This window comes from Lissotriton vulgaris, chromosome 11 (genome assembly GCF_964263255.1).
Source record: "Lissotriton vulgaris chromosome 11, aLisVul1.2, whole genome shotgun sequence".
NCBI lineage: Eukaryota > Metazoa > Chordata > Amphibia > Caudata > Salamandridae > Lissotriton > Lissotriton vulgaris.
In genome coordinates this window covers 603389429-603410477 of record NC_141699.1, presented here as the reverse complement: position 1 = coordinate 603410477, position 21049 = coordinate 603389429, and the positions used below count along the sequence as shown (strand labels likewise).

The window sequence follows — 21049 nt, the reverse complement described above, 5'->3', positions numbered from 1 at the left end:
TGCAGCCAAGCAGGCGAGAGCACCCACCAGAATGTTCTCAGAGGCTCAGGCTCTCAGATTTTCTCGCACAAGAGTGAACCAGGAGAGAAGAGCGTAAGACCAGCCTCTGAGGGGAGTTGGGCGGGTTGCATGTGAATCTATGAAAGACACCAATACTGGAGAACCACAGATTACAGGCAAGTAACTATTCTTCTTCAGTACTGGGGTGTCTTTCATAGATTCACATGCCTAAATCAGAGTAGATAGCAGTATAGCCACATAATGCTCGTAAGACGCTCCTTGTACCATAGTAGATCTATAGGTGCGCGATTATATATATATATCGATTCAAGGTGCCCCAAAGCAAAGGGGGACGCGACTCCAGGAGGAAAAGAAAACCATTTCTTTTATTCAGCACAATCACGCCAGCAGCCCTTGTCTTTATAAGTTCCTGACACGTTTCGCTGCACCTGCAGCTTTTTCATAAGGGGAGGGGCACAGGCAGGGATCCGGTTCAATTATTTAACAGTTCATTACCCACATTGAATGCTGGGATTTGAAGTTCAAAATCCTCCCTATAGGCAGGGTCCATTTCCCCGTCACATCTCTTCATCAGCCCCAATGTTATAAAAGTTCTTGGCCCTCCAGTGGGCTCAAGGGCCGGTTGCGTGATTCCAATAAAGCCATCCTCTCGCCGACCGGCTGTGAAGGGTCACAGCCTCGCAGACCCGGCTTCAAGTTCTAGGCGGTGCTTCTCCCACGGCACGGAGCGGGAGAAGCACCGCCTGGAACTTGAAGCCGGGTCTGCGAGGCTGTGACCCTTCACAGCCGGTCGGCGAGAGGATGGCTTTATTGGAATCACGCAACCAGCCCTTGAGCCCACTGGAGGGCCAAGAACTTTTATAACATTGGGGCTGATAAAGAAATGTGACAAGGAAACGGACCCTACCTATAGGGAAGATTTTGAACTTCAAATCCCAGCATTCAATGTGGGTAATGAACTGTTAAATAATTGAACTGGATCCCTGCCTGTGCCCCTCCCCTTATGAAAAAGCTGCAGGTGCAGCGAAACGCGTCAGGAACTTATAAAGACAAGGGCTGCTGGCGTGATTGTGCTGAATAAAAGAAATGGTTTTCTTTTCCTCCTGGAGTCGCGTCTCCCTTTGCTTTGGGGCACCTTGAATCGATATATATATATATATATATATATATACATACATATATACATACACACACAGACATCATGCAACAAAGTACTAATAATGTTACATTCGTGCATAAATACATTTATGCTCAACATATGCAGAAGAATTTTTAAAAACAGAATAAGTATGTCAAAAGCGTCTAAGAAAGAGCATAGTGGAGGAGGGAGAACAGAGGCTCACCTTATTTAAAAAGATTGCGGAGAACAGCTTGTCCCACTGACTTATCTGCATCACTTGAAGCCTCCAAACAATAGTGCTTGGATAAAGTGTCTGCTGGACCAAGTTGCCACTCTGCAGATCTGATGGAGAGGCACACCGGCAAAAAGAGCGGTAGAGGAGGAGATTGCTCTCGTAGAAAGCGCTCTCGGGGTTGTCTGTAAAGGTCTTCCCGCCTATTGATGGCAAAGACAAATCGCAGCAGAAATCCAACGAGCTATGGTCTGTTTGGATACAGAGTAACCTTGACGTAACCTCCCTTATGCCACAACAGTTGGTCTGATTTACGAATTGCTGCAGTTTGCTGAAGATAGAACTTGAGACATTGTCTGATGTCAAGTGAATGCAAGGCTCTTTCCGCAGGTGTTTGAGGATTTGGAAATAAGGTTTTCAAAATTATTGGTTCATTAAGGTGAAAGTCCGCAGGCACCTTAGGCATAAAACTGGGGTTGGTGCGTAGCACCACTGAATTAGAGGTGAATTGAATAAAAGGTGGCTTAATAGTGAATGCTTGAAGGTCACCGACTCTCCTTGCTGATGTTCGAGCCAACAGCAAAGAACCTTTCCACGAAAGGAACTTTAAATCCACTCTATGAATAGGCTCAAAGGGGTGCCACATAAGTTGTGCAAGCACCACATTTAGATGCCAGGATGGAGGCGGACGCCGAAAAGGGGGAAACATCCGAAATAATCGCTTGTAGAACTGCTGAATGACTCTAGTAGAGTAGAGAGAATAGGAACCATCCTGTCGGAACCTTGAAATAGCTGCCAAGAACACTTTCAAAGTGGAATGGGATAAACCCGATTTTGCCAAGTGAAGAAAGAACGGTAAGATCTGTTCCGGTTTTGCATGAATCGGATGTATATTGGTGGATTGGCACCACATGCAAAATATCTTCCATTTAAGTTTGTATGTCTTAATCGTAGCAGGTGCTCAAGCATTAGCTAAAACTTCCTGACAGTCCGCAGGAATATTTAGATGTGCGAATTCAAGGTGTTGAGGAGCAAGGCTGCTAATCTCAAGGATGCTGGGTCCGGATGACAGATCGAACCTTCTGTCCATCCAGAATGGACAGAAGGTTCGGTTTTGGCGGAAACTGAATGGGATCGCACTCTGAAAGGAGGAGAAGCTCGGTAAACCAGAATTGGCAAGGCCATCTGTGAGCAATGAGAATCAGGTGGCAAGGCTGTTTCTTCATCTTGTGGATTACTCTGGGAACCAACGGAATCGGAGGAAAGGCGTAGGCATATATTTGTGACCAATTCATCGAAAGAGCATTCCCGCATGAGTCCTTGTGGGGAAGCCAGCTTGCAAAGTGTGGGCATTTGCGGCTCTGACTGGTCGCGAACAGGTCCAGATCGGGATGGCCCCATTCCCAAAAGACTTGATTCAATGTTGGTTGATGCAGCTCCCATTCATGATTGGATATTGTTGACCTGCTGAGGGAATCCGCTAGGGCATTGGAGACCCCTGGAACATGAACAGCTGAAAGGTAGATCCTGTGACGTTTCGCCCAGTCCCGGATCTCCTGGGCTTGTTGAGAGAGCAGGGCCGACTTAGTCCCTCCCTGCTTGTTCAAGTAATGCATACGCATAGTGTTGTCTGTCCGAATAAGTACTGAAGCTCCCAGAATGACAGTTCGAAAGGGCTTAAAGGCCAAGAAGATGGCTAGCAACTCCAGAAGGTTGATATGCCATTTCTTTTGTTGGACGTTCCACTTGCCATTGACAGTCCTTCCCTGAAGGTGTGCCCCCCCCCCATCCTTCGAGGGAAGCCTCCGTGGCGATGGTGAAATTTGGCACCTCTGCCAGAAATGCACATCCTTTCTGTATGTTCTTTACCTGAGTTCACCAGAGGATGGCTTCTCGAATCCGAGGAGTGATGTGAATGACATCGTCGCAAAGACCCTGAAATCTGCAACCATTGGAGGTTGCGCTCCTCTTGCAAAGGCCTCATTCTGTGACGGCAGTTGGGTATGAAGGGGATGCAGGAAGAAATCATCCCCAGGAAAGACTTGAATAGCCGGACTGAAACGTACTCTTGATTGCAATAGGCGAGCTAGCTTGCAGATCTTGTGTGCTCTTTCTTTTGAGACAAAGGCCCGAGTGAGCTGGGTGTCTAACGTGGCACCCAAGAAGGTCTTTCTTTGTGATGGAACCAGGTGAGATTTGTCGAAGTGGATGGAGAGATTCAGCGACTGGAATAGTGATAGACATCGCAGAACGTGTGCGCTTGCCGTTGGAATGTAATTCACCTTGATAAGGCAGTCATCCAAGTATGGGAAAATTTGAATGCCTTCTAGACTAAGGTGTGCGGCCACCGGAGCTAGGACCTTTGTGAACACATGGGGTGCTGACCGTAGTCCAAAAGGAAGGACTCTGAACTGAAAGTCCCTGCCAGCCATGCTGAACCGTAAGAATTTTCTGGTGTCTGGGTAGGATCGGCACATGAAAATAGGCGTCTTGGAGTTCAAGGGGGGCCATGTGATCCCCTGCCGAAAGGAGTTGGAGGATTTCTTGAAGTGTTAACATTTGGAAAGATAACTTTTTCAGGTATTTGTTGTGGGCGCAAAGGTCAATAATGGGGCGCCACTCTCCAGACTTCTTTAGTATCAGGAAAAATCTTGAATAAAATCCTGTTACTCTTTGTAAAGGAGGGACCATTTCAACTGCTCCTTTTCAAATCAGATTTATTTTGGAAAAAAGCTCCTTGCGATGAGCAGGAGGTGGGCCTTTGGGAGGAGAGTTTGTGGGAATCTTTATGAACTCCAGAACATAGCCTCTGGTCACTATATACAGAACCCACTTGTCTGTGGTAATTGCAGACCAGTTAGAGTAGAATTGGGATATTTTTCCTCCAACTTTTGACTGGGGGGACGGCAGAAATGGTGGCGAGTCTCATTGTTTTTTAGTTGAATCCCATCCACTGTAGGAGGGCTTCCTTCTTGATTTCGAGTAGGAGTTACCTCGCTGTCCATATGATTGCTGCCTGTAGGGCTGGTATCTTTGATTACCTCAAGAGGTTTGGTATGATCTTTGTTGGTTGTAATCTCCTCTATTAGAGAAGGATCCATGCCCTTTAGCACCTCGAAAGGACGACTTGCGAAATTGAAGGCTACCAAGAGATGTGGCCGCCTGTGTCATTTTTAATAATCTGAATGGCCTCATCGACATGCTGGCCAAATAGTAACTCCCCATCAAACGGCATGTCAATAATGTTTGCTTGGACCTTTTGGCGAAAAGATGTAGATTTCAGCCAACCTTGTCTCCTTAGCACTGCTGCACCTGCTTACTGTCTGAATCCTGTGGATGCAACATCCACGTCTGCGTCAATTGTTTCCACAGAGGTACACTCTCCTTCATGTAAGATCTTCAAGGCCTTGGAAGGTTCTGGCAGCATGTTAATGTAGGAGGAGATGTCTGACCACATCTGCCTGTCATATCTCCCTAATATGGCTAGGGAATTTGCGGCACGGACAGTCGCCGCTGCCATAGTGGAAACATTCTTCCCAAGCGAATGCAGCTGTCTGCCATCTCTGTCTGGTGGAGCTGTTACAGGCGAAGAGGGGTTCCTGGTCCGTCTGTGCGCCGCTTGGGCGATGACCGAATCAGCTTTTGGCTGACCTATGAGGCATGCAGGTGAGTTGCTTGGCGCCTTATATATTTTTTCTAATCAAGGCAAGACTGCAGGAAGAGAATTAGGTGCTGTCATGATCTTTAACCCTTACTTCCAGATGAAGTCTATGATGGTAATGGTCCGTATTTGTCTTCGTGGTTGATCTTTAAAATCCTAGAGAAAGCATTTGTCCTTTGTGTCCATTGGTATGAGAAACCTTTTTGGCGCCCTCTCCATGAGGAGATGAAAACCTCCGATATCTACTGGAGGAGAGTCAAGAGGAGCTGGAGTTGATGGTGATGGAGTCTGAATTTGGTATTCGTCCGACTCCGAAAGAACAGACCTATCATCCACTTCTCCCTCATCCCGGTCATCGTCCGTGGTGTTAGCATCAAGGGAATGATGGGATGGTACTGGAGGAAGTGGTCTAGGAGATCTTAAAGAAGATACAGAAGCATGGGCGTTGCTGAAATAGACTCTGCCGATTCAGATGGAGGAAAACTGGATAATAGTCGTCCAACATGTATTGTAGGTTATTGAGCAGGGCCAAAGGCATTTGAGCTTAGGGTACCATGACAGGAGCTGGAGGTACAGACTCAGGGAATGGTTCTTCCTCCTGGTCTTCGTCTTGATACTTAATAAGCAATTCTGACTGACTTCTAGCAATGCGGAATCTGTCGTCCTCTTCGTCCTCCTCAGAATCCAGCAATTGCTCAGGCAACTTCAATGGGGAGAGAGCGTCCAATGAAGAGCCAAGTCTTTCTAGCAAGGAAACTGCTGTCGTAGTTGGGGCAGAAGAGGCAGTAGCCGTTGTTGCAGACCAAACTTGCAACTCTGTGAAAGATGACAGAAGAGGCTTCGACGAGCGGGCAGTCTATGATATCGTCGTCGATGGGGTTGGCGTCAGGAAAGTGACCATCGACAAGGCAGGCATTGTATGATGAGATATCATACAAACGAAGTCAAAGTCTATAAAATGCTACATGTCCAATAACAACAAGTATGATACAAATATTACAAGACTATCTAAAGACTGGAACGAGATAGAAAAGAAAGGTGCGTGGAAAGCAATTAGGAAAAGGTGTGCTACTGTAGATGAATGGTTATTGGACTTGGTGTTTTTTTTTTTAAGACCTTTATTATAACAGGATATTCTTACACAGCCAGTAGCCTACAACCCGGGGGCCGGCTGCGCTAACAAACACATTTCAAATAGATTACACAGCCCTGCAGCCGACAACGTGTGGTCCGGCAGCGTAATGCATATAAATTGTGTCTTACTTTTTAGTTTTTTGGTGGTGTACAATGATAAACATATATTAACAACTCATAAACCAGGAAGTGAGACCATCACAAACTAGCAGTCAAATCAGAGAATTCTGAATGAATCATAGTATGTCCGTGCAGACAAAGCCACATGTCACCCAACCGTAGTGATATCAACCTATTCATGTTGGACTGTATCCTTAAGTCATTCATTTGTAGCAGCCTCCAACTTGTGCACATATTCAGTTAGGTAGCTCCAGAAATCTCTTGGCCTAGATTGCATCGGTAGTTCTTCCTCATATGTTAGGAGTTTATCCCTGCAGCTGGACATATCTCGTAACCATCTGGATGTGGATGGCACCTTGGTACTGTGCCAGCATTGTGCAATTTGGCTCTTGGCAAGCAAAAGTGAAACAGCACAAAATTTGCGTTTGGTGGATTTAAGTTGTGGTGTTATGCCCAGGATCCAAGTACGGATCGTGCAATCCACCTCAACCCCTATCATAGTAGACAGTTTTCCAGTGACATCCGCCCAGTATTCACGGACTCGTGAGCAGAACCAAGCTAAGTGTGTAAAGTTTGCGCCTTCTGTGCCACATCGTTTACACCTGTCTTCATCCCGTAGACCATATTTACACATACGTGGTGTGTAGTATGCCTGGTGAAGGAACTTGTAATGTATAATTCTGAGATTGCCATTAGGAGTGAGGATTTGTATTAATGCACATGTCTGTTGCCATTCCTGTTCTGTTAGTGGATCCTCCAATTCCGAGTCCCATCTAGATTTAGCCTTCTCAGTGGTGTGTGGTATTTCTGCCTGCGCTGTGGTGTACAGCCTTGATACTAAGTGTGACAGGTCGTGAGTATTGATAATCAACTGCAGTGTGTCAAGACTTTCTGGCTCGTTGGGAAAGGTGGGATAAAGCTCCATCAAAGCCCGTTTAAATCTGTAATGTGTGAAGCAGAACATCTACAACTTGTTTTGAATGTATGTCAAGTCAACAATGTCTATACATTTGCCATCCCTAAAGAGGTCACCCATCCACTCTATGCCCACCTGCTGCAATAGTGACATGCCCACTTTGTCCCCCAAGACTGACAGTGCCTGATGATGATGTAAAGGCATATCTGGTGCATAGAGGGGGGTCTTATGTGCCAGTTGTCCCAGTTTTCGCAATGCCTTTACTGTGGTGTCTATCGTGTTAATGTCCTGAGCATGCAGAGGCTGCACTGTATGCGACAGAATAGCTGTCAGTGGGATAGGTTTCGCGTCCCCTTCTTCAATCGCAGTGTGAGCGAGGTATGGTACTTCGTGATACCAGTAGGCAGCGTATTGGGCCTATGCGCATAAATAGTATGAATTTAAAATCCGGCACCCAGAGTCCTCCCCTGACATATGGAAGTGTCAGTGTCTGACACCCCACAAGACTCACCTGGGCTTGTGAAGCTGTATCCAACGCCGCACTTTGTCTTCCAATTTGGAGATCGTTAACCCATAATTCGAGCGGATCACCACCTCAGGGTCTCTATACAGCACCCCTAAATACCGTATAGGATCAATTTGCCATTCTAATGGGTATTCGGTGTACAGGTGAGTTGTCGTGTCAGTCAGAGGGATGATGTATGATTTAGACCAGTTTATGGCCAATCCCGAGTGTCCGCCGAATTTGATATACTCTCTCAACAGCTGATCCAAATGTTCAGCTGGGTCACGAACATATAGTAACATATCATCTGCGTACAGAGATAAATGCAGTGGTCTTGAAGGGAATTGCAAGGCAGACGACTTGTACTTCTGGCGGATCAGGCAAGCCAAAGGTTCAAGGGCTAGGGCGAATAGGAGTGGAGATAGTGGGCATTCCTGCCTCGTACCGCGTTCTATAGGAAAGCTATCGGATAAATACCCGTTCACCCGGACCTTGGCGCACGGATTAGTGTAAATCAAGGACACCCACTGAACAAACCTTTTGGGGAATCCCATTCGGTGCAAAATAGCAATCAGGTAGCTCCACTCGATAGAATCGAATGCCTTGGCGGCATCAAGCATCACCGATACCGCCTTCGTAGAGGGCTGAAGATAGTGGGACAAGGCAAATAGCGTCCTAGTGTTCTGGGGCGTGGACCTTGTAGGAACAAACCCCGCCTAGTCAGGTAATACCAGATTAGTCATCAGTGGTGTGAGCCGAACCGCCAGAGTTTTCGCAAGTATTTTAGAGTCAACATTGACCAGCGACAGCGGCCTGTAGGAGTCGCATAAGTCTGGGTCTTAGGAAGGTTTCAGGAGGGCAATTATTACTGCTTTCCTGAGTGTTGGGGGTAGCACCGCCTGATCGAATGCCGCTCCGTACATTTCCACCAGGTGAGGAGCTAGTATATCCACGTAATGTTTATAAAATTAATTTGTGTACCCGTCCGGGCCAGGCGCTTTCCCATTCGGCAGTGATTTAATCACATCTGTGACTTCCTCTACCGTTATGGGTGCCGCTAAATATTCCCTCTGACCATCCGACAACCATGCTATTGCCAAATCCCGTAGGTAGCTGCCAATTTCCTCTTCTGACGCTATTGGTTGTTATCTATATAATGCCCCGTAGGTGTCAACAAAGCAGTTCAAAATGTCAGTGGCTTGTGTCTGGAACGTACCATCCTCCGATTTAATACGTAGAATGGCTGCATTTCCTCTTCCCTCGGATATTTTGGCCACCAGTACCCTGCCCGGTCTGCCTCCCTCGCCATAAGATCTGGCCGTGTGATTCTTGTCTAAATATTTTATCTCATCGTCGACCAGTGTTTGATGCTCGGTGTGTAACTGTCGTAGCTCCCCCAGAAGAGTGATATAATGAGTGGCCTCAAAGGCCCTCTCTAAATCCCTCATGCGTGTTCCACAGCGTTGTATTTGTTGCCTTATGTCACGAAGTATGCCCACTGTGGTACTCATACACACGCCCCATATCGTAGCCTTCCCACAGGAGACTTGGATCCTCTACCACTGGTTCATTTATCTGAAAGTATTCTTTAATCGCAGTGTTGATGGTGTCAGCGTAGATTATATCTGTTAGGGCACGTGAATTGAATCTTCATTGAAATGGGGGTGGTGTGTAAGTTGGTATTGTGAGTTTGAACAATATGGGGTTATGGTCTGAGTGTTCTGGGGAGGACACGTAAGTCCTGTGCCCACAGTGTAATGTTATCTGTGCCTAGCCAATAATCCAGGCGTGACCAACTGTTGTGAATAGCAGAGATGTGTGATGCACCCGGTATATCGGGGTATTTGTGCCTCCATAGATCCGTTAAGGACAAGTCCTGTAACATGTGAAGGAGTTTAGCTCTAGCCTGTTTGCGTGGTTCGGAGGAGTGTGAGGAACGATCTAAATCGTCCACCAACGCCACATTCCAGTCTCCTCCACAGATGATGTGTGCGTCTGTTAGCTGCTGTAGATGTCCACACAGCTCCTGAAAAAATTCGGGTGCATCCACATTTGGACCATATACATTAAGTAACGTCAGTCTTTGTCCGCGCAATATACCCGTCACAGTAAACATATCTACCATTCGGGTACTGTGTCACCTGTTGTGTTGTGAAATTCATGCCCTTCCGAATCAGCGTCATTACCCCTCTCGAGTAAGAAGAATAATTAGCTGTGTAGGCCGATTCAGACCATCGTTTGCCTATGGATTGATGAGTTAGGTGCGATGTGTGTCTCCTGCAATAATGCCACATCTATATTCCATCTGTGTAGGTAGGCAAACACCTGCCTTATTTTCTTGGGCTGTGTGAGACCCCTAACATTCCACGTGAGGAGATTCATATGATTACTACCTATGCCATTAACCCTCTGTGTCATCGGTGAGGCAGAGATATCCAAACCTGCAGCCCAATACATACATGAACAGGACCAGTACGCACTTCAAAGTGTGTGTCTGCATGTGTCCAAGTGACTATCTGTTGCACAACATAAATCGGATTGACATTCTAGAAGACTCGGTCTCTTAACAGTAACAATACCCCCACCCCTCCCTCCCTCACCCACTCCAGCAACCCAATCCTGCTGAAGCCATTTGCCCTCCCAAACTAGTCCCGTCAACCCAGCGGAACTTTCCATAACTACCATTGGAACAGAGCTTTTATCGGGAACACCCTCGTGGAGGTCCGCATGGGGCACAACTCACCATCCAACTTAATGGATGTGGACGACACAAATAGCGTTAGTTTTACTCAAACGTGAGACGTCTGGATGCTGCAGTGACACCCACGCCCAGAACATGTATGGTCCCAGCCTGCGAGCAGTAACCACATTGCATCATTTCATAACAAATCTACGCGTAGATAATCGCAAACGAGGTCAGATATGCAAATTTGCCAGCAGTGTTCTTGGAATGTAACCCTAGGTGCACAGGTCAGTTTAACTGGCATTACCCTATTAACACATACCATCATTGCATCCATTATCGTGCACATCTCGCAGCAGCTAAAGGCTCCAATGAATTTAACATAAACCACAAATCAATTGTGTAATTGGCGTTATGTACCAGTACCTGTGTAGCATTCCAGCAACAGACTGTGAGATGTACAGTTACGTCTAACATTGTACAAAGGGGTATAAAAGTCACAAGTTATCAGCGACAGCCAACATGCTATGTCGGGTCCGACGCAGTAACCCTGAGAAGCAGGACTTCAGGCCCGACCTTATGAGGGCCGTAGCTGGTGAAAACAGCACTGCAACTGTGCCAATAGTGCGCATGGGTCGCAACAATCAGATTCATGTCTATTACGTATGGCATGGTTTTTAAACCACTTACTGCTAGCGCCTCCGGGTTCGTGTGCACAGTGCAATGGCAAAGGTCCCCACTGATGGCCAGCATGAGTTCGCCGCAGCACTGCGGCCTTGTATGTAGTAGTTTACTTTCACTGAAGCCTGTACTGTGGCCTAAACTCAGAACATGTAATTCTCTGCCATAGTAACCATTGTACAATAGTGTATCAAAATGCAAAGCTATTGGCACTTATAAACAGTCAGGGTACGCTCCGGCTCAGGGACAACGGAACCTAGTGTGAGGACCATGCCCCAGCCGGCAGCGCACCGCACAACGTGAACGTGGAATTCTACATCAGGAGCGTAAAACCTTACCACTTTCCTTTGGGACGCACATACCACATTATAGACGCTCTCAGTCCGATTCCATTTGCTGCCCTTCTTGAGCATTGGTCTTGTTCTGTTTCAGTACCTTTTTCACGAACTCTTGCGCAGCTTTAGGAGTCGCCAGTATCACTGCCTTGCCCTCCCACATCACACGTAGTCTGGCAGGGTATAGCATAGAATAGTTAACGTGGAGGTCTCGAAGCTTGGATTTCACTGATGCAAATTCCCTCCTCGCTTGTTGTACAGCGACTGTGTGGTCCGGGTAGAATTCAAAGGTGTTTCCCTGGTGGGTGAGGGTTCCTTTCTCACGTGCGAGCCTCCAGATGGTATCCCTGTCACGGTAATTCAGTATTCTCGCCACAATGGGACGCGGTGCTGCTCCAGGCGGTGGACGGGGGGGGGGGGGCGCAAGGGACCCATGTGCTCTCTGTACTACGAATATCTGCGAAAGCGCATCCTCACCGAAGAGATCCTTGCACAATTTCTCCATATACTGCTCCATGCGCCCTGTGTTTGTCGTCTCCGAAAGGACCGTGATGCGCACATTGTTGCGTCTAGAACGCGCTTCCAATTCCTCCTCCTTCGCTTTTATCACTTCAAGTACACGCTCCATGTTGGTGCATTTGGTGGCTGTGGTGTGCGACTCATCTTCCACTGCTGAAATACGCGTCTCGGCCGTCTCCAACCTCTCCCCGTGCTTTTCCAGTTTGGCAGTCATACCATCCATCCTACATGTCAAATTGTCCAGTTTGCCATTTATGTCTTGCAGGTTCGCCTGGATGGACAGCAGTATTTTCTCCATGTTGTTGCTGGGTGGTGGTTCGGCCGGTACACCGTTTCCAGACACGTCTCCGTGTTCTTCGGTGTTTTTTTGGCTTCAAAGGATATCTTCTGCTGTTGTTTGTCAGGTCTTACCATTGTTACTGGCGGAGACGCCGTTGGTGTTGTGTCTTGAAGTGCGGACCTGGTCCTTCTGGTTGACGTCGACCGTTTTGACCCTCGTGACTGACTGTATTTGTGGGAACCGCGTCTAGAGCAGTGCCTTAATTGCCCTCGCTTCCTCGGACCACCCTCGGCTTGGTATGTGGTGCTGGATAAATGATCTTGTTGTGGTTCAGGGGCAGAGACCGCATCGAACGTCAGGCTGCAACTTGCACATGGCCCAGACGATCATGTACATGGGAGCCCACAATGTACTGTTCCATAACCTGCGGCAGTGCAATCACATTGTCGCAGTTCAGCAGGAGTTGTTGTAGTGCCAGGAGCTCTTCAGCGGTATTGTGGGGAGAGCTCAAATGCTATGTGGCCATGACTAGCTCCGGACACACAAGCTGCACTTTTCGCGCCTTTTGTTTTAATGACAGCCGTGCACGGATCGTCGGCTGCCGTGTATTTCGTGTGTCTGTACCACCACCGCTTCTATTGCATCCAGGATCCAGCTTAAATCGCACATTGCTCCTTCACTCAGAGCGCTACACGGGCAGCATTCACCTCACTCGCTGTTCCTCGACCCGCTGGGCGCCACCATCTTGTCCTCGCACAGCCCCAGATACATAAAGGATCTGTACTACAGCCAGAATGGGCTCAAACATCGGCCAGTTACACCAGCGCCCCTTTCAGCACTCACGTGCCATTCCGTATTCTCCGCGCTGGCGGTGTTATTGATTGTCGAGGTACTCACTGTGCTGCCGGGTACATTACTGTGTTGGAATTTGCGGCGGCCGCCATCTTAGCCGCCGCAGCTCCCCGTTGCCGTTTTTCGTCGATTCCGCCTGTTTACTCGTAACTTTTCTCCCTGGCATTTAAACCATCATGCTCCTGATGCCTTCACACGCCAGGGATGACCTTTCGAAGGCGGCGTTGTGGGCTCTGGGGCAATCGCAGAACATTACGTTCTTGGTCGTCCGGCGGAGCTGCGGTCTCACCCAGCCATACCGCTGTGCGCCCCCTAGCGCCTCACCACTTGGTGGATTTTTAAGCGCTCTATCGCAACTAATTTTTATTCTAGGAGTTTGTAGGATTTGTTTGTTCTTCATAATGGATATTAGTTGAATAAAGGGGAAAAGAATACAGAGCAGAAAAGTGGAAAGTATAGAGCTAATGGCAAGGTACTAAAAAGGAGGGAAAACAGATTTGGAAGAGAGACCATGTTATGCCTATGAAGAGTTAAAGGAGCTATCAGAGGGGGAAAACTGGTGATGCAAAATTATTTATTTGTGCTAATATGTTAATTTGCAACATGCTTAACCATTACTTGTGTGTACCCATTATTTTACACTTCGATTTAGTGAAATGAATGATTTATACGTGTTTAACTTTGTTATAGTTGGGTTAAATGCATCTCAACAACGACATGAGTAGGCACAGGGGCCAGACTCCATTTTGAACTCAACATTGTATTTTTGCTTGATGTGCATAACTTTTTCAGTTTCAGTCACCAGAGTCACTGTGCTCTCATTAAAATATATTGTTAGCTTGTTGTGTGAAAATCACGTTTTTTTTCAATTAATTGGTTAGACGAGGATTCTTAGGGCCTGCACGGGATGGGAGGAATAGGAGGTGGATAATCCTTTGTGAAGTATTGTGAAGACTGCAGTGATAGACAAATCTGGGATTGAATTATCTGTGAGAAGGAGAGCGATTTCAAGAAAATCGGGAATGATGATTTTTTATTGGTTCTTACTGAGTGAGAACCTGTGGAATGCATCTCCCAGACAAGATTTCACGTTTTAACTACATGTCATTGATTATAGTTAGTCAGACTTGTCCCTGTCCACCTTTGCAGGCGGATGTTCCCTCTCTCTATCGAGACCCAATGAGCCTTATATTTTTACTTGTAGACTTACTTTCCAGAGCAAGTACATTTCTCCTTTGTTTGATCGGAGGCCTTCATTTGGTTATACTTTCAATGTTATATTTGATGACACCAGCTGCTGATCATTAGAGTTTCTCTTTATGGGAATGGAATTTTCAACTTTGCATATGCGGTCCGTGGATAACGACCTGCATTTGCTGTTTTATTACCTGCCTGAATTATTTTTACTACACTCTAGTAACTACGAATTTATGCCAACTGATTCGATTTGAGATTTTAACTCTAATTTGTTAATGAACCTTCATTGCTGGCAAAATTACTCTGTCATCCATTTGAGGCAAATTCTACTTTAGTATATTGATATATTGCTTAATTTATGAGGATAAAGGTCCATCACAGTGGACATATCAGAGATTCAAGTTTAGGCGGTTCAAACACCATCCCTATACCCATCTCCCCAGGTATCAGACCTAAAAGAACAATCCTAGATTCAAATCTTCATACAGGTTAATGGCCAGTACTAGAAAACAGGCAGGCAGACTCCTTTTGTAGTATGTGCACCTCCACCAGTATGCGCATAGCAAAGGTCAGCCACAGTCAACGTTCAAGTGTCATGGTGTATTTTTACAAATGTGCATTTAGCATCTAATACATAAGACTCTCTCTAAAGATGTACAAGTAAAAAGAAGTAGGGCGGATGTAACAGGAGTTTTTAGTGGAAATTAGATACAATAATATACCACTCATGAATGCACCAGTTCCGGTCATAATGAACATTTTCTAAAGCTAGAAAAAGGAATGTCTTTTAGATGGTAATCCGTGCAGAGCATAATATTAATTACAATTAAACGTATAAGAAATACACTGCAAACCTGGCTATATGAAAATACCCAAAAATAAATGAGCTTCTGAAAGAATTAACATACCCGCTAAAAATGTGTGCAGGGCCGCCACATGACTTTCAAATGAACTATTATCAGACCGATTATAAACAATTTCCAATCCAGCCTGGGCTTTTGGTGAAATCATAAGACCTGAAAGAAAACAAGATAGAATTATGTATATCATGGAGTTTGCTTCAGCAAGCATTTCAAGAGTTAATAGATTTCAGAACACAGAATCTAAAGCTTAGCGTGATCATTCTTTAACGTCAAATCTAACCACAGAGCAAATCAGTAAAATCAACCAAGCACATTGTTACATTTAACATAGTAATGCCATCACAATATGAGAAACCTTATTAAATGAGCGTAATATTCTTTCAATATACCCAAGACCGATGACAGGATCTGTATCTTTTTAACAAATTCGAAACTTTTATTCAGTGGATTGTTTGAGAATTTGAAGCCAAATAAAAATGGTGACAAGCTGGTCCCTTGCTGTATTATTATAATGCAAAAACTAACTTACACAAGATAACAAACTTACTTTCCTTTTGCAATGCTCTCTGGTGGATGCTCTGTCCACCGACTCCTCACTTTAAGAATATCCACAGGCACTAGAATGGGTCCAGAGAATTTTACAGCAATGCTCCTATGTGGCGGTAGTTGTGCCAAAATGTGACAGAGCAGTGCCGCTTGGAAGGGCCATCCTTCGGTACAGACATTAGATTCTTATCTTTCTATATTTCATGCCTTCCTGCCTGAGACCAGAAGTTCGAGAGTCAGCCCTGATGCAGGGCCCACTCAAACCTTAGATTCCACAGCTGGTCCTCCATATGTCATCTGGCTTTCAAGATGATTAGGATTCAAAAGCTGTCCACACTCACTCAGGATTGAACCCTAAACATTAGAATCAAATTCTTAATGTCCCAGACTCATTGCAATGGTGGAATGGCCTAAAACTGTCACTGTATACAGGACACCCCCAATGAAGAAAAAAACATTGCATGGGGCGCAGGTAGAACTTTAGATTGTGGACGGTGAACCCAAAAGATATCAGCAGTTCAGCCATTGTCCAGAGGTGGTCTATGACTAACCAATTAGACCACTTTGTGGAGGCAATCATCGAGGTAGGGGAGCACTTTTACTTTCAACCTTCGGAGGAGGGCAGCAACCAACACTATCACCTTCATGAACACCAGAAGGGAAGTAGTAAGAATGAAGGGAAGCACAGTAAATTGAAAGTTTTTCAACCCCACTGTGAAAGAGATAACACCTCTGGGACTGCAGGGCGGTTGTATGAAAATATGAGTCCTGCAAGTCCATTGAGACCATCAAGTCTTCTGGTTCCAGGGCAGAAAGAATCTAGATAGGATGACCATTCTTCATGTTTCTCTTCACAGAAAAGCATTTCATGGGCTAAGGTCCAGTATAAGATTGAGGCCTCAGTGCTTCGGTAAGAGGAACAAGTGGAAATGGCATGAATAACACCTTTCTTTATTTGAAGGTGGCACCCATTTAACAGTATCTTCTGCCAGCAGAAGGCTGACCTCTTACAGTAAGGTCTCCAAATGTTCCACTCGGGCGCACAGATATTGGAGGGGGATTAAAGAGGGGAGGATTGTGATGAAATGAAAAGCAGGCCACCTTGTAAGACATGGTCACTCTCCAGCCTGAAGATCCCATACCTTGCCTCTCACCAACAGTGAACGGCCATGCAGTGGCAAGGTAAAGTGGCTAGGCAGCTGCTGCAAACCGAAAAGGTGAAAGAGGAGAGCTGTTCCTGCTGCTGGTGGGTTGTTGTGAATGACCAGGAAACAGCCATAGCCCCCAGCCTGCCCCAAAAGCTTAGATCTCCTGCACAGGTTGAGAAGGTTGGAATTGCGCCCATGGAATAACACCTGATCTTCCTGTATTTTTGTTGGAACTGCTTGGCTGAGACAAATGGCCCCAAGGATCGTTTCATGACTAGTCTGTCCTTAAATTGGACAAGCGCTGAATCCGCTTCATCCCCAAATAACCTAGAACCATTAAGGGACATCCATGGAACCCCAGGCCTACCTTCTAAGCACTACACTGGTGCCAATCACTCTTTCCACATAGTCCAAAGTGTTTAAATCAGCAAGCAAGACGCTCTTCACAATATCCTGCCATCATGTATCATTTGAGCTAGTTACGCACTGATGTCTTCTGGGAGGGTCGGCAAGATCTCACTGGCCATGTTGCAGAAAGCATGGGTGTACCTGCCCAAAAGATATACCATGTTTCCAGGATCTTGAGGCTAAAGTGGCCAAAGACAACAAGTCCTCTCCTAAGGAATCGATAGGTTTGGACACTCTGTAGGGGATTGGTCAGAAAAGCACTAATTATACTCGCGGACGCCTGAACAACCAGGCATTCAGGTGTAGGGTACTTTGTCAGAAAAATCGTCTTAACTGCCGGCTGTCCTGTGCCACCTGCCAACCGGTGAACTGACAGGAGCACAAGCACGGCTTGGAAAAAGTAGCCGTAAGGGTGCCTGTAACAACCATGCTGAAAGGTAGTAAGGGATCAGCGATAACTGAACTTTGTTAAGGTTCTCAGTTAGTGGAATTTACTTTAGTTTCAACAGTGAGCAACTGTAAATAAAGAACCTCTGCTCCCCTTTACACAAATACTGAAAAAGGGGGAGTTTGGTGGCCCAGGTAGCAAGTCTAGCTCAGTCTATGGGGCAGCACTCAGCCCACTAACATTTTATAAACCCATCATCAATGTAGTTAAGCAGGTTGTTAACTAACTTGTCAGTATCATGGGGAATATTTTGTACTCCATGACAATCGCCTACACATCACACGCTAATGCCAAATTGTAGGAGTCTGATTGAACACCACAACACAAACTATGCCCACATATTAAATTAAGTAGAAAACGGATGGTCAAGGTACAGAAACAGGACGGTAGCCCCAAGAATAGATCATAAATACTCACTTCAGCCGAAGTGGGCGATGTTTTATTTTTTCATGCGAATTTTCTTTGATAATAAATAGATGAAACTCACATGACACACAGATATTGGTACTATATACACATATATAAAACAGTAAACAAGTGACTCAATATAACCCCAGTGAGGTGACCATAACCAACAAGTGATAAACAAGAAGTATTTTATTTATTTTAGAAGTTTTATATAGCGCTGGCCTGACCAGAGGGTATCAGAGCGCTTTACAGAGGATACATTTGCAGAGACACCAAATTAGACAAGAGAAAGAGACAATAATAATGCATGGCGATGTTGAGGGGTCAGCTTCCTAGTCAAGAGAACATCTGTTTCGTAGTCTCACTGACATGATCATGGAGCGGTGCGGGGTGTGTGTTACCCCACTCTGAGTGCTCCTATCAACTCCCTGGGGCACGATTGAGGAACAGGATTTTAAGTTGGCTCTTGAATTTTACATAGGAGGCAATGGTTCTGATGTGGGGGAAATGGAGTTCCAGATTTTGGGCGCGCTTCCGGCGAAGAAACAAGACACAGTTTTTGGCGAGATGAGAAGTAGGGAGTTTGAGCTTCTGACGTTCCTGGCCTGACCGGCTTTTTTGAGTTTGGCCGACAGGGATTCGGGTTTGCCGGTATGTAGGGCTTTAGGAGTGAGGCACGCTATTCTGAAGCTGATCCTCATTTCAACTGGGAGCGACTCAAGTTCACAGAGTGCAGGAGAGATGTGGTAACATTTCATTATTCCGGTGACGATTCTGGCTGCCGCATTCAGAGTTGTTTTGATGGGAGCTAGGTGTGACTTTGCAATTTCTGAGAGGACTGCGTTCCCATAGTCCAGTCTTCACAGTACCAGTGTTTGAGTGGCCTGTTTGAGATCACCAGGCGGAATTAAGGGTTTTATTTTGTTCAGAAGTTTAGGGTTAAGGAAGGTGCTCTTAGCCGAATTCTTGATGTGTCTGGTCATCTTTAGTTTCGGGTCTAGTGTGATGCCTAGTGATTTGACAGCATCAGGTAGGGTGAGATTCCCGTTGATCTATGGCCTTGGCCATTCATCAATTTGAAGGTTCTCCTCCTTGTTTGAAAAGAGAAGTATCTTGGTTTTTTCAGGGTTTAGTTTAAGGTGATTCGAAGACAGCCAGTGTTGGATATCATTCAGGACGTCATTGAGTCTTTGAATGTCACTGAGGGAGGAGGTTTCCAGATATATATCAGAGTATCGTCTGCGTAAAGATGGAAGCGGATATTGGCTGCTCTGAGTAGTTTGATGAGGGGTTCCATGTAGAGGTTAAAGAGTTGCGGGGAGAACACTGAGCCTTGAGGAACTCCCTTGTTGATTGGGAAAGAGTAAGAAGCAAAGTTTTTGCGATTGTGTGGGAATGAGGAGAACCATTGGAGGACCGCTTCACCAAGACCGGCTATTTCTTGTAGAGCCTTACTGAGGAGTTTGTGGTCTACTGTGTCGAATGCTGCCGATAGGCCAAGGAGAATGAGGAGGCAGCACCGATCAGAGTCTAGTGAATGGTGGATATCGTCGAAGTTGAGGATCGCGGTTTCTGTGCTACAGCCTTTTCTGAAGCCAGATTGGTAGGAGTCCAAGAAATTGATGTTATCCAGGCGCTGGATAAGCTGTTGGAGTACGCACTTTACTAGGATTTTGTATAGAAGGGGAAGGTTAGATACAGGTCTAAAGTTATTCAAATCCATTGTGTCAAGGCCATGTATTTTCAACAGGGGTGTGACTTGACCTACTTTAAGGCAGTCTGGAACGTCTCCATGTTTTATGGAGCTGTTTATTATTTTACACCAAAGCAGTGCTAGGGAGTGCTTCAGCTTTTTGGTTAGTATGGGTGGAATGGTGTCAAGGACATGGGAAGAGGGTTTGGAAGTGGAGCTCAGCATGATTATCTGATGTTGCTGAATGGGGCGGAAGCTTAGCCATGAATTAGAGGTGGGGCAAGGAGTGGCAACGATCGCCCTGGGCGTGGTGCTCTTAGTGGGTCGAGTGATAATGGTGTCCAGAGGGAGTTCGATCTTGGTGATCTAGTAGTTAAAGAAGCCGGCGAAATTGTCACAAAGTTCGTTGGACGCCTGAATTGAGGAGGTCACAGGCTTGGAGGTTTGTTGCTAGATGATGCTATAGAGGTATCTGTCTATTTTTTGCGCTGTCCGGGCGCAGAGCAAAAAAACACGCATTTCTTGTTTTTGATGTGATTGTTGTATTTCCTGCGGGCTGTTTTGAGTTGTTCACGGAGAGAGGAGGTAGGTTTCTTACTCCAGCTTCTTTCTATGGCTCTTAGGTTTCTCCTTTCGGAATTAAAGTCAGTGTTGAACCAAGACCTGGACGGAATGGCTCTGCTTTTTTTCAACTTTCGGGTAGCAAGTTGGTCCAACATAGTCACCAGGTTAGAATTGTACCGCGTAGTGAGTTCGGTAGTGGACTGTATAAAAACACAGGTTATTGGAATATCTACGGATGTCCTTTGGAAAATGTAAATAATCTTTTTAGAGCCAGAAGTGAAATGTGTTCCGGTATTTTCAGGACTATCCTGTATTAGCTGTCGACTGCATTTAGACTCCAAACTGGATGTTGGAGTCTCTTCTGGACAGAAAATTCTGGGGACTTGGGCTCAAGTAATTGGTGAGTGAATTGACAGAAAAAAACAACAATGGCAGAGTACGGCATTTGACTACGTTTTCAAACTGTAATACAGTTAATGTCATATACAGATGGACATGCCAATGCAGGCTAAAATATATTGGGCTAACAAGCAGGAAAGTGAAGGTGCGGATTCAAGAGCACTTGAGCACCATCAAGGTAGGCAAGCTCACCACTCGTCTGGTACAACATTTTAATGAACACAAACATGATCTTCGAGCAATGAAGTGGATTGTGCTGGAGAGAGTGATGGCTGATAGTAGCAGCATTGACAGAGTATTGGCGAAAATGGAAGCT

General features: G+C 45.8%; 1 protein-coding gene across 1 annotated transcript in view; it reads right to left on the bottom strand.

Moving 5' to 3' along the window:
* ATP1B3 (ATPase Na+/K+ transporting subunit beta 3) overlaps positions 1-21049 on the bottom strand; it is a 278992-nt gene that overhangs the window by 67123 nt on the left and 190820 nt on the right. The window contains exon 3 of the mRNA XM_086943702.1: positions 15165-15272. Within this exon, the coding sequence (XP_086799828.1) occupies positions 15165-15272 (108 nt within the window). The remainder of the gene's footprint in view (positions 1-15164; positions 15273-21049) is intronic.